Below are 13757 nucleotides of genomic sequence, written 5' to 3'. Positions count from 1 at the left end.
GGTGATAGGAAGATGTAGAATTACCATGTCTCCTTTGCCCTCTTCGATGAGTACTTCTGCCCTGTTGTATGTAGGTGGCAGTAATGCCCTGGGTACAGCCCTCTCCTGAGCAGGAGAGATGTGTCTGCCTCTGTTAGCTGTGCCCTTATCTGAACCATCACTTCCAAAGAATGCTCTTGGGAGTGATATGCTATCCCCGGGAATGACCTCGTATAATGGTTGTGAGGCTTACATAAAGGTAGTCCATGTTAAGTGACTTGCTTAAAGTGCATTAACAGTTGGGCACAAAATCTATGCTGGTTCCCCACAATGAAAGGTCCCTGCTATCTCCTGAAATTGAATTGTAGAAAAAGATTTCCCTTGGGCCCAAAACAAATACACTAATATAGCCTGTACCAGCCTCTCTCACTCAGACTTTTTGTTTTGGGTAGCTCCCTTCCCCAGATATGTACCCCACAAAAGTGCTCATTGTATGTCTTTTGAGCTTGCCCCACTGAGCACTCTCCTTTGCTTTCTAGAATGCCTATGTCAACATCAACCGCATCATGTCTGTGGCATCCCGCCTCTCTGAGGCTGGCCATTATGCCACACAACAAATCAAGCAGATCTCCACCCAGCTAGACCAGGAGTGGAAGAGCTTTGCCGCTGCCCTAGATGAACGCAGCACCATCCTCGCCATGTCTGCTGTGTTCCACCAGAAGGCTGAGCAGGTAAGGCCCAAAAACCCACAGCAGCTGCTATTGGTGGGAAGGGTTGCACACAAGCAGGGGAAGGCTAGGTGGGAGCACACATACTCTATAGAGAGCTCTGCCTGTCTTTTTGAGACACTGAAGACCCTGCTGAGTTGTTGCAACAGTAACCTGTGTTCTATCACTTTCATGACTCCTGTGTGCACAAAGAAACACTGGTAACTCTTGGTGACTTTGATTGTCACACAAATAAGAGGGCACCCAGAGTCTGTTTACATTTTGCTTGGTAGTGGTTGCGTGTGCATATGTGCATATGTTGACTGTCCACTTAGTATGCATTCGCTGAACACAGATCAAAGGGGCGAATGTAAAATGATCATTGAGGTGCCGAGAGCAGGGGGACACTAATTTTATATGAAGCATTTGCTAGGGATAATAGTAATATAATAATAATAATAATAAAATGGATCAAGATAATAATTACTTGTACTTACTAAGTGGCCAGGCATTGGCCAGTGACACTGCTGACCCATCGTACAAAGAGGAACACTGAAGCTCAGAGAGATTAAGTGATTGACCTGCCTAAGATCCCACTATGTATTGAAGCCTGTCTTGAACCAGCTTATAGAGAGACAGTTAAATTTTCAGAAATTTTGTGAGCTGATTATCACATTTAGCCATTGCTTAATTATGTAGGTTTATAATTAAATATGTTATGTTAAAAGCAAAGTTAATAAATACTCAAAAGTCATCATTTCCTGAGTATTTTGCCACATACTGTTATTACCTATGTTCTTGAGGTCATTTTTATGTATTTATTTTTTTCCGTGGTGGAAATACCATACAATTGTGTGCTGTGTATGGATCACCTCTTCCCAGCTCCATGTTGGTGATGTCACATTGGTAGCTTAAAACACACCATGGTAGGAGTTTCATATTATAGAAATTATCAGATGCTACAAACCAGGAATTGGTTTATTGCTTTATTATTACCCAGAGTCTTAAGAAATTGAGGGAGAAAGTGTTTTAAAATGCAGACTGAACTTAAAAATGTACTCTGTATATAGCTGTTACACTGTGAATAACACACAAACATCAAGGAAATATTCTTCCAATATTAAAAAAACTGTTATTTGGTTCAGCAAAGAAGTTGCTGACATCCTGGGTGAACAAGTATTATTCTGGCATAAGTATTCAGGTGTTTTTCATTTTTGTTTCACTCCTTAACATAGTGAATATATCAACCAGCATGTATGTCAGAACTATACATATTTGCCAGTTGCAACCATAGGTCAAAAGCATCCTGTGAGAATCAACTGGCTACATTAAATATATAATACAGAGCATTGTATATGTTATTATTCTCTGTAAGTTGTGGGATATACGTTCTTTATATCGGTAGAATTTGTAAATGCACTTACCTATGTATGTGTAATATACAGTCATAACATACATATATGTGCTGGTTGTTAAACATTTACTAACACACCACTGCTAACATCACACAATCTATGAATAGATAGGCTTTCAACTCAGGTGTGTTTTACACTAAGCCGGTGTTCTTAACCTCTACATTTCTTTCTTTGCATCACATTTGGGTAACATAGGCCAGGGAGAGTCAGACACCTGGTCACACCTTAAATCTCTCCCTCTGTTACCCTGTCTAGCATGGAAGGCAACACAGCATAATTAAGAGTCTAGACTTTAAGGCAAGACACATGGATTCTGATCCCAGCTCTACCATTCATTGACTCTTGGGCAAGTAATGACACCATATTTAGCTTGTTTCCTCATCTGCAATGTGGAGCTAATCATTAATGGCACAGGGCTATGCTAAGGATACAGCATGAGAGATGGAACATGTAAGGTGCCTCGTGTGCTTACTAAACAGTGGATGTTCCTACTATAGGTATTTGCTCCACATGCTATCCTGGTATCTTTTTATTTCCTCCGCTTGTGTCTGTTTCCACCTGAGAACTTCCCAAAGACTGACATAATACTTATGTCAAGCATAACCCTATACTTTGAGAGGAATTTGGCCATATCTTTTTGTTGCTGTTGTTAAGGTTGATGGTGGTAGGGACTGTTAGTGACTGGTTCATTCTCTGGTTCATGAGAATATTGATGTTCAATCTCCTGTTCTCTCTTCAACGTTATCACTTACATACTTTGTTCTAGGTTTTTGCAGATTGGTTAAGGAATACCCACTGCTTCTTTCTTTGTCTCTCTGGCATTATCTCCTTGAGGTGAACATTTTGTGGGATATGCTACAGGACCCCTGTTAGAATATTGCAGAGAAATCCCAAGGGCCTTGAAGGAGTGCTCCCTCATGATTGACACAAGAATGTCAAGTTGCTCCCAGGGTCATTTGTAAAGTATTTATTGGTGGAGCAAAGAAGCTTCTAAGATTTCAGCATGTACATGTTGTTTGATCTGATACTGGATGGCACCTGGCACTCCTCCAGAATTGCTAAGAAATGGCCTAATGTGTTACAAAACATACAGAATGAAAAGTCAACCATAACAATCAACAGGTCAGGGACTGAAAGCTGACAGTGACAACAAAACTAGAATGCAAGCAGTTGCAGTGCCGGAACTGAGGAAACAGGAGAAGTACATGTTTGTGTCATATTTCCTGACTTGGACTGGTTTGGATCAGAAGCAATTTCATTTGTATCTATTTTTTAATGTGATTTCCACAGGTATTACTAGTCCTTCAGGGACACTCATAAACCATGCTTCTTTTTAACTGGGAAAAAAAAAACTGTCTCAAGGCTATTTTTTTTTTATGTGTTTATTTAGGCAGCTCTTTATTGTCCTCATATGGGCTGTTCTTGGCAATGGGATAAAAAGATATTTAGGCAATTAATTTAAATGGAGCTGTGCACCCAGGCGAGGGGAATCATAGACAGAACAATTCCAGACTGTTGGGTGAATCATTTGCATTTTAAAGGTGCATTTTTCCACCCTATAAATCTGAGTGATTTCAGTTAGCTCACCCTTTGTGCATGAAGACCCATAGTCTTCCATAGTTGTTAATTTTAATTTTTAAATAATTTGATGTCTGTCAAGATCTATGTCTACATATCCATGGATGCAGTAGGTGTAGCACAGTCTTTCCCCCTAGGCTGCCTCTCTTGCTTCCACCCCTCAGGGGACTGACCCAATAGTGGGAGTCCTGTTGAGGACAGTCTCCATCACCTGTGGGAATGGTCTCTGCAAGTTCCCTGGAGTTCCTGATGGTCTTGTGTGAGGTCTTTTTTGCTTGTCTTCACAACTGGATGTACACACTGTAAAGCACAGGTGTGGAACATCTTACGTTACACACAGCCCTTCACGTATACCTGTGAGTATGCATGGGACAGGAAGCGTAATGTATTCGTGGAATGGGGTGAGCTGTTTCCATACCTGGACATTACAGTTTGTGTGTAGCCACAACCTATTAAACATCTGACGACTCACCTGCCTCCTACAGTTTCATAGTAGTTTTTTTTTTTTTGAGACGGAGTCTTGCTCTGTCACCAGGCTGGAGTGCGGTGGCGCAGTCTCAGTTCACTGCAACCTCCGCCTCCTGGGTTCAAACGATTCTTCCGCCTCAGCCTCCTGAGTAGCTGGTACCACAGGCATGTGCCACTACACCTGGCACATTTTTGTATTTTTAGCAGAGACAGGGTTTCACCATGTTGGCCAGGATGGTCTCGATCTCTTGACCTCGTGATCCACTTGCCTTGGCCTCCCAAAGTGCTGGGATTACAGGCATAAGCCACCATGCCCAGCCTCATAATAGTCATTTTTGTGGAGACTATACTTCCTAAATGGGTGCCTGGGTCTGATTTCTTACTACAGGTTAGTGTTTGTAGAATTAGAAAACTCTACCCTCTGCAGTGTTCTCCGAAGGCTTTCAGACATCTTGATGTTTCTTCCCAAGTTATCTGACCCTCTCTCCATAATCCACCCAACTCCCACCCTCAGTGCTCCCCCACTGACCCACCCGACATCTCCTTCCAGTTCCTGTCTGGAGTGGACGCCTGGTGCAAGATGTGCAGTGAAGGTGGTCTGCCATCTGAGATGCAGGACCTGGAGCTGGCAATCCACCACCACCAGACCTTGTATGAGCAGGTGACCCAAGCCTACACAGAGGTGAGAATGGAGCAGGGCAGCCATGGGTCTTGCATATGTCTGCATGTGGGTGGGTGATGAGGGCACTGACCTGCACACTGTGAAATAGCCTGGGTGGGACTAAGAAGAAGAGAGGCTGTTTTTCTTTTTTTGGTGACATCTATAAGAACCTTGATCTGTGAACTATGGTGTCTCCAGCCAGGAAACAGAAAAAAATTGGGGCCATTATTAGGCACCACCTTGTTGCACTCACCTTCATTCTCTCCCTCCCTCTCTTCCTCCCTCCATCCCTCCCTCCCTTCATATATACATATATACATATATATACACTTGCCTCATCCTGTGTGTGAAGATTGGACTTTCTCCTCTTGGGGGAGGAATAAAAGGAAATGAAGCTGTGCTTATCTGGAATTTGCTTTCTGGTTGGTGAATGGACATGTTCGCACTAGCCCTGCCACCTTTTTATGAAACAGCTCGTTAAAAAATATTAATTTTAATACTGGAAGATCCAGAGGAAATCACATAGGGTGGAGATAAGTGTTTGCAGGAGCAAGAAGCTACCATGGATATGAAGGACAATTACTCTTCCATTGACAAAATCAAAGGCAGGGGGATTACTGCAAAGTTAAGAAAGGGGGTGGGGGAACCTCTTAACAGTCCTCTCAAAGTAAAAGGAAACAGCTATGTATGTATATCTGTGTAGATATACACAAGTTAGTAGGTTTGTTAACTGGCATGAATTCTGAGAGAGGGGACTGAGAGATGGAGGGAGATAGGCTGATTAGGGAAGCTGGATGAGGAGAAGAAGTGAATTCACATCCAGCCATGTGTTTCCTCTGGGGCAGGATTAGTTAGAAGAGTGTTAAAATGGCTTCCTGGACTACCTGCATCAGACTCACCTGATACAGATTCCTGGGTCTCGCCCCAGACTGAATCAGAATGTTGAGAAGTGAGATTAGGAACCTGCATTTTAAAAACTATTACCCTTGGTGAGTATGATGCACATTGAAGTCTAAGAACCAATGGCTTCTAGGTAAGAGTAAGGGTTCTTGTCATAGTCAAACTGAGTTTGAATCCTGGCTGTCCTGTTTACTAGCTGTGTGACCTCAGGCAAGTTACTTAACCACTTTGAACCTCGTTTCATCTGTGAAATGAAAGTGGTAACACCTGCCTCATAGGCTAGTGTTGAGGTTATAAAGGTAATACATGACAATTCACAATTGCAAAAATATGGAACCAGCCTAAAAGCCCATCAACCAACAACTGGAGAAAGAAAATGTATACATACACCATGGAATACTACTCAGCCATAAAAAGGAACAAAATAATGGCATTCACAGCAACCTGGATGGAGTTGGAGACCATTATTCTAAATGAAGTAACTTAGGAATGGAAAACCAAGTATGGCATATTCTCACTTATAAGTGGGAACTAAGCTGTGAGGACACAAAGACATAAGCATGATCTAGTGGACTTTGGGAAGGTAGGGGGAACACATTAGGTATAGTGCACACTGTTTGGATGATGGGTCTATCAAAATCTAAGAAATCACTACTAAAGAACATATCCATCTAACCAAACACCACCTGTTCCCCAAAACTATTTAAATAAATAAAAACATCGTACCCAACAAAAAATTAAAACAATGAAAATGAAGGTGATGTATGTAATGCACTTGGCCCAGTGTCTGACAGCAATAAGTACCAAAAAATGGTAATGTCTTCTGTCATTGTAGAAAGCACAACGGAGGACTTATGAGCCAAATCTGATTTCATCAGCTGTGATCCATATGGCCCAATGCTTTATCACTTAGAATTGTACCTCTGCCCATGTGTCAAGAATCTTTAAATTTACTCCTTGCAAAATACAAATACAGAGAGTACAAATAAGATTAATATTATACTTTCACATATGTGAGGTGTGGGTATAATTATACATATAGATATAATATTTCTCTCAATTAATTATCAGGCCCTAGCATTGTGAGACTTAAACCCTCCCTCCAAGCCCGCCTCAGAGGCCAGTGAGCTGTCCCTGCTTCCTACAGATATGGAGACTGAGGCAGAGGATTGGAGCTCAATCAGGGTGGATTTCTAGGATTTGGGTCTCCATCTCTAACCACCCTGCCCTGGATAGTGTCAAAAGGCAGCATTTGCTCAGAATTTCAGGAAGAGAGCTCTCCTGGGTTTAGCCAAAGACAAGGATGTTTGTCTTATTCATGACTCTGGTGGGCATCACCTCTGCATTGTTTATAAGTCACTTCCGCTACCCTACTCCCCTGGCAGTCAATTATGGGAGATGGGGATAGGGGGATTGGGTGGGTAGTAGTGGTTTACTCTCCTGGCCTCTGTTGCTTTCTATCCCAGCACCCCTTTACCCACCCAGCCTTGAAAGCATTTCTGTGACCCCATGGGCAGGAGTAACAGTTGCTTCTGTAATCCTTGACCCCTAGCTATGCTATCATCAGGGGCCAAAGGAGGCGTGAGGGGAAGATGCAAACCTGGCAAACAGCTTCATCGTCAGAGGTGTGGCGATAGAAGCACATCTCATTCCTTACCTTGCTGGTGGGATAAAAGACCATTTTCTTCTTCAAAGGCCTTCTTTTGGGGAAGACTCCACACCGACTTTGACTTAATTGGTAACCGAATTTGGAGACTCAAAATTTTTATCAATTCCCAGTTATCCCTGTTTTAAATTAAAAAGATACATGTTCTGTTGGGTACCCTGCCAAGCACAGAAGGGCCACGGGTGTTGATTGTATGATGCCACCTTCCAGAATTATTGATGCCTGTGATTGTGCCAGGACTCCAATGAGAAGAATGGCAGAGAGTCTCATCTCACTTTTCTCAGACTGAGGGCGAGTCAACCTAGGAATGTGGATGGTGTGTCCACAGTCTAAGTGTCCCAGGCTTTCTCTGCATGTTCTAGAAAAATGGGGATTTTACTGTTTTTTTCAGGAGAAAGAAGGGGTATAGAGTAAGACCAAAATATTTCAAAAGAATATAGACAAAATAAAGAAAATGGGAGAGAGATGATGGTGATGATGGTTTTATTAGTCTGTTCTCATGCCACTAATAAAGACATATGTGAGACTGGGTGATTTATAAAAAAAAGAAAAAAAAAGAAGTTTGATGGACCAACAGTTTCACATGGCCAAGGAGGCCTCACAGTCATGGCAGGGTGAAGGAGGAGCAAAGTCATGTCTTATTTGATGGTAGTCAAAAGAGTGTGCGCAGGGGAATTGCCCTTTTATAAAACCATCAGATCGCATGAGACTTATTCACTAACATGAGAACAGCATGGGAAAAAGCCCCCAGGATTCAATTACCTCCCACTAGCTTTCTCCCACAACATGTGGAGATTATGGGAACTACAATTCAAGATGAGACTTTGGTGGGGGTACAGACAAACCATATCAATGGTGATGATGATGAAGATAAAATTGGTAGGCAGTATCACATGCCAGGCCCTATTCTAAAGACTCCATGTGTGTTAACTCATTTAATCCTCACCATGACTTTATGAAGTACGTACATAATTATCCCTCTTTTACAGACATGGAAACTGAGGACCAAGGGGGTTAAATAACTTGCCTCTTGTCACACATCTAGAAGTTTGGAGCCAGATAGAGGAAATTGGGAAAGAAAGAGCAGGAGAGGGTTATGGTGGCAACTTATATTGACTTCATTTCTGAAATGAAGTTATACTATCTCACCTGGTGTGAGTCAGTGCGTACTGTGTGCCAGACACTGTTTTGCGCACTGGGGGGAGAGCAGCAAGCAGGCAGGGTCCCTGCCCTCACAGAGCTGAAATTCAGGAAGGGAGAGAGTCTCACAGACAACTGTCCAGCACTCCAGCAACTCCCCTATCCCAGGATTCCAGCTGCTCTGCCCTCCACCAGGCTGGAGGCTGGGCCCTATGGAAACTCTGGCTGGTTAGTTGTCTGGGTGTGGGAGGCCTGAGATTCTCAGAAGGCCTAGTCAAGGACCCTCAGGCAGACTCTTCCTGTTTCTCTCTGTGCCCTGCCTGTCACTCTTTTCCCTTGATCCAAACTTCTCTCTTTCCTGCAGGTCAGCCAGGATGGCAAAGCTCTGCTAGATGTGCTGCAGCGGCCCCTGAGCCCTGGGAACTCCGAATCCCTCACAGCCACAGCCAACTACTCCAAAGCAGTGCACCAGGTGCTGGACGTGGTGCATGAGGTGTTACACCACCAGCGACGACTGGAGAGCATCTGGCAGCACCGCAAGGTGCGACTCCACCAGCGGCTGCAGCTCTGTGTCTTCCAGCAGGATGTACAGCAGGTAACAGGTTCAGAGTCCCAGTGCCTATCATCCATTCTAGAACCCAGATTTATAGAGGGAAAAATGGAATTCAGCTCTCAACTGCTCCATAGAACCCCACCAAAACACAAAACAAAAACTGGACCTGTGAATTACATGTTTCTTGCCTAAGTGACTTTATAGACTTGCCTTCTCACCATGTAGTGTTGGAAAGGGAGATTCAGTCTCAGGAACTGCAATTCCTTATAGTCATATGGCACATTTTTCTTTTGTTTTGTTTTGTTTTTTGGAGACAGAGTCTCGCTCTGTTGCCCAGGCTGGAGTGCAATGGTATGATCTTGGCTCACTGCAACCTCCACTTTCTGGGATCAAACAATTCTTGTGCCTCAGCCTCCCAAGTAGCTGGGATAATAGGTATGTGCCACCACACTAGCTAATTTTTGTATTTTTGTGAAGACGAGGTTTTACCATGTTGGCCAGGCTGGTCTCGAGCTCCTGACCTCATGTGGCCTGCCCTCTTTGGCCTCCCAAAGTGTCAGTATAGGTGAGGGTTAGGGTTAGGGCCAATATGGCACATTTTTCTTTTGGTGAGCTTGATCCACACTCAGGCGATGATTGATAGACAGCCCAGGGGTACAGGGCTATCCGAGCACTGTCAGGCTTAGACCCCACATATGGTCCATCTGGAATGCAGGTGGCCTGCCAGAGTGGGAGTGGAGTGGGGTACAGGGACCTTCAGAGGATTCCTTGACAAGATTGGACCAGGAAAATCAGATTTAAAACATAGGCTGTTGTTCAGTGTATGTTTCATGATTACAGGTTATTTCTGACTTTATGTAATTTTTTTTGTATTACGACATTAGTATTGGCTTTTTCCTTTACCACTAATAATAAAGATATGGTTTGTTTCTGACCACAAAAGGAGAGTCTTACTATAAATGCCCTTTCAGATGAAATTACTCATTCTTTCCTCCTTGTACTTTCTCTGTTTCTGTCTTCTGGGGGACCCTGGGACCTTTGCTGGAGGACTCATACACTGGGTTGGGGGAGCTGGTTGGGAGATGGGTACTGAGATCGAGGCTCACTGTCATCTCCCTCTTAGTTCACCATGGGAGAACTAAGGATGGGCTTAGTTGTCCTAGGATGGGCTCTGCAGAGCTGCAGAGGAGCTGCTGGGGTGGACGCACTTGTGTTCAAACACTTGCTTGACTTTTCTGTGGCTACCATGCAACTCCAAGATTGTACATATAAAATAATAATTCACTCTTCTTTCATTCTTTTGTGGTATCAACCAGGTATAATCCAAGTATAATCTAATATATTTACTGTATTATATAATAAAACATAATCCACTGTATATTTCCAGTGTAGTGAAATACACATGGAAAATTGAGAGCAACTGTACATGTCTTTGGAGTATTGGTTCCTTTCACAGCTGTCATTAGAGGAGCCTCTGGTGCTGGCTGCCTGAAGTAGTCAGGCAGAGTGGAGAGAGTTGGCATTCTTATCTCACTGACTGTGACAGCCTGTGAATAGGAGGATAGTCACTGTGCAATCAGTCCCAGGAGCAGATGGGCCTTCCGGTATGTCCCCACTTCTTGGGCTGCCATAACTCCTTTGCAGAGTCCTCTTCTGACTGGAGCATCAATTGAGTCATCAGAGGAAATACCTCGATCCCAGGAGAAATGGGCACTACTGGCGTGCTGGCTGCAGTTCTGAAGCCCTCGTGGGGCTTGCTGGGAGTGGAGAGGTAAATGAATCAGTTGCCTGCTCCTGCCATCTGGAGCTATCCTGATGAATACATCATTCCTGAGCACAGGAGACCACAGGAGGCAGTCTGTGATTGAGACAGAGTGAGGTGCCAGCCTCTGAAGGCACAAAGGAGAGGCGTTGCTATTTCAGTGAATTCTCCATGACTCTCAGAGATGATCTGGACCATGAATTGTGCTGTATCCATGGTGTCCTCTTTACCCTTGTGCTGATTTTACAGCTGTTGTCCTAGAATGGGCTCTGGAGAGCTGCAGAGGGGCTGCCAGGAGGGTAGGTGAAAGGCCTTCCCAAGCGGAGGGTGCATTCCAGACTTCAACCATCAGGGAACTGCTGTGATCTGACTTTTCTGTGGCCACCACGACATCTGAACTAAAGCTAAGAAAAAGTATAAAACCACACCTGTGGCTGTTCTACATCATGCTTTTAAAAATGAGAGCCTTTCTGAAATGAAGACCCTATCAGTTCATTACTTTCTTGTTTGTAAATCCATGAGCATGGAATGTTTTTCCATTTGTATGTGTCCTCTCTTATTTCCTTGAGCAGTGGTTTATAGTTCTCCTAGAAGAGGTCCTTCATGTCCCTTGTAAGTTGTATTTCTAGGTATTTTATTCTCTTTGTAGCAATTGTGAATGGGAGTTCACTCATGATTTGGCTGTCTATTATTGGTTTATAGGAATGCTTCTTATTTTTGTACATTGATTTTGTATCCTGAGACTTGCTGAAGTTGCTTATCAACTTAAAGAGATTTTGGGCTGAGACAATGGGGTTTTCTAAATATACAATCATGTCATCTGCAAACAGAGACTATTTGACTTCCTCTCTTCCTATTTAAATACCTTTTATTTCTTTCTCTTGCCTGATTGCCCTGGCCAGAACTTCCAATACTGTGTTGAATAGGAGTGGTGAGGGAGGGCATCCTTGTCTTGTGCCGGTTTTCAAACGGAATGCTTCCAGATTTTGCCCATTCAGTATGATATTAGCTGTGGGTTTGTCATAAATAGCTCTTATTATTTTGAGATAGGTCCCATCAATACCTAGTTTATTAAGAGTTTTTAGCATGAATGGGTGTTGAATTTTATCAAAGGCCTTTTCTGCATCTGTTGAGGTAATCATGTGGTTTTTGTCATTGGTTTTGTTTATGTTATACATTAAGTTTATTGATTTGCATATGCTGAACCAGCCTTGCATCCCAAGGATGAAGCCGACTTAATCATGGTAGATAAGTTTTCTGATGTCCTCCTGGATTTTGTTGGCCAGTGTTTTATCGAGGATTTTCGCATTGATGTTCATTAGTGATATTGGCCTGAAATTTTCTTCTTCAGTTGTGTCTCTGCTAGGTTTTGGTTTCAGGATGCTGCTGGCCTCATAAAATGAGTTAGGGAGGAGTCCCTCTTTTTCCATTGTTTGGAGTAGTTTCAGAAGGAATGGTACCAGCTCCTCTTTGTACCTCTGATAGAATTTGACTGTGAATCCATCTGGTCCTGGGCTTTTTTTGGTTGGTAGGCTATTAATTATTATCTTAATTTTAGAACTTGTTATTGGTCTATTCAGGGATTTGACTTCTTCCTGGTTTAGGTGTATGCATCCAGGAATTTATCCATTTCTTCTAGATTTTCTAGTTTACTTGCATTAGAGGTATTTATGGTATTCTCTGATGGTAGTTTATATTTCTGTGAGATCAGTGGTGATATCCCCTTTATCCTTTTTCATTGTGTCTATTGTGTCTTCTCTCTTTTCTTCTTTATTAGTCTAGCTAGAGTTCTATCTATTTTGTTAATCTTTTCAAAAAACCAGCTCCTGGATTCATTGATTTTTTTTGAAGGATTTTTGTGTCTCTATCCCCTTCAGTTCTACTCTGATCTTAGTTATTTCTTGTCTTCTGCCAGTTTTGAATTTGTTTGCTCTTGCTTCTCTAGTTCTTTTAATTGTGATGTTAGAGTGTTAATTTTAGATCTTTCCACTTTCTCCCGTGGGCATTTAGTGCAATAAATTTCCCTCTAAACACTGCTTTGGCTGTGTCCCAGAGATTCTGGTACATTGTGTCTTTGTTCTCATTAGTTTCAAAGAACTTATTTATTTCTGCCTTAATTCTGTTATTTACCCAGTAGTCACTCAGGAGCACGTTGCTCAGTTTCAATGTAGTTGTGGGGTTTCTGAGTGAGTTTCTTAATCCTGAGTTCTAATTTGGTTGAATTGTGGTCTGAGAGACTGTTTGTCATGATTTCTGTTCTTGTACATTTGCTGAGGAGTGTTTTACCTCCAATTAAGTGGTCAATTGTAGAATAAGTGTGATGTGATGCTGAGAAGAATGTATATTCTGTTGATTTATGGTGGAGAGTTCTGTAGATGTCTACTGGGTCTGCTTGGTCCAGAGCTGAGTTCGAGTCCTGAATATCCTTGTTAATTTTCTGTCTCATTGATCTGTCTAATATTGACAGTGGGGTATTAAAATCTCCTGCTATCATTGTGTGGGAATCTAAGTCTCTTTGTAGGTCTCTAAGAACTTGCTTTATGAATCTGGGTGCTCCTGTATTGGATGCAAGGAATCCCAATGCACCATCTGTTTTTCATTCTCCCCTAACTCCTCTATCTTCCCATGTATGTAAAAGGACTACTTCTAGGCCCAGATAGACCTGAATTGTGGAGGAAAGAACAAGGAGTCACTAGATTCTTGCTCTTTCTGGGAGATGTGAATTTCATTCTATCTTTCCTTAGCTAGAGCAACTGTTTTCAGAGCATCCCCTGCAGGCAGGCCACCTTGGACTGCCTCCCCTTCTTCATCACTCTGTATTTTTCTCAAGAATGAGTCTATCTGACAGCAAATCCAAGGGACAACACTCTTTGCTAGATAGTAGGTAGGATTTGCAAATAAAACACAAACATAGGAATAATCTCCATT

General features: G+C 42.7%; 1 protein-coding gene across 44 annotated transcripts in view; it reads left to right on the top strand.

The window, feature by feature from the left end:
- Positions 1 to 13757, top strand: part of KALRN (kalirin RhoGEF kinase) — a 659576-nt gene that overhangs the window by 251790 nt on the left and 394029 nt on the right. For all 44 annotated transcript variants that reach the window (XM_078351912.1, XM_078351911.1, XM_078351910.1 and 41 more), the window contains 3 exons: positions 519 to 710; positions 4698 to 4829; positions 8879 to 9109. In XM_078351912.1, coding sequence (XP_078208038.1) covers positions 519 to 710; positions 4698 to 4829; positions 8879 to 9109 — 555 coding nt within the window. The remainder of the gene's footprint in view (positions 1 to 518; positions 711 to 4697; positions 4830 to 8878; positions 9110 to 13757) is intronic.

The sequence above is a fragment of the Callithrix jacchus genome, chromosome 15, assembly GCF_049354715.1.
Source record: "Callithrix jacchus isolate 240 chromosome 15, calJac240_pri, whole genome shotgun sequence".
Classification (NCBI taxonomy): domain Eukaryota; kingdom Metazoa; phylum Chordata; class Mammalia; order Primates; family Cebidae; genus Callithrix; species Callithrix jacchus.
Note: the sequence above shows the minus strand (reverse complement) of the source record. Positions and strands in the feature narration are given on the sequence as shown.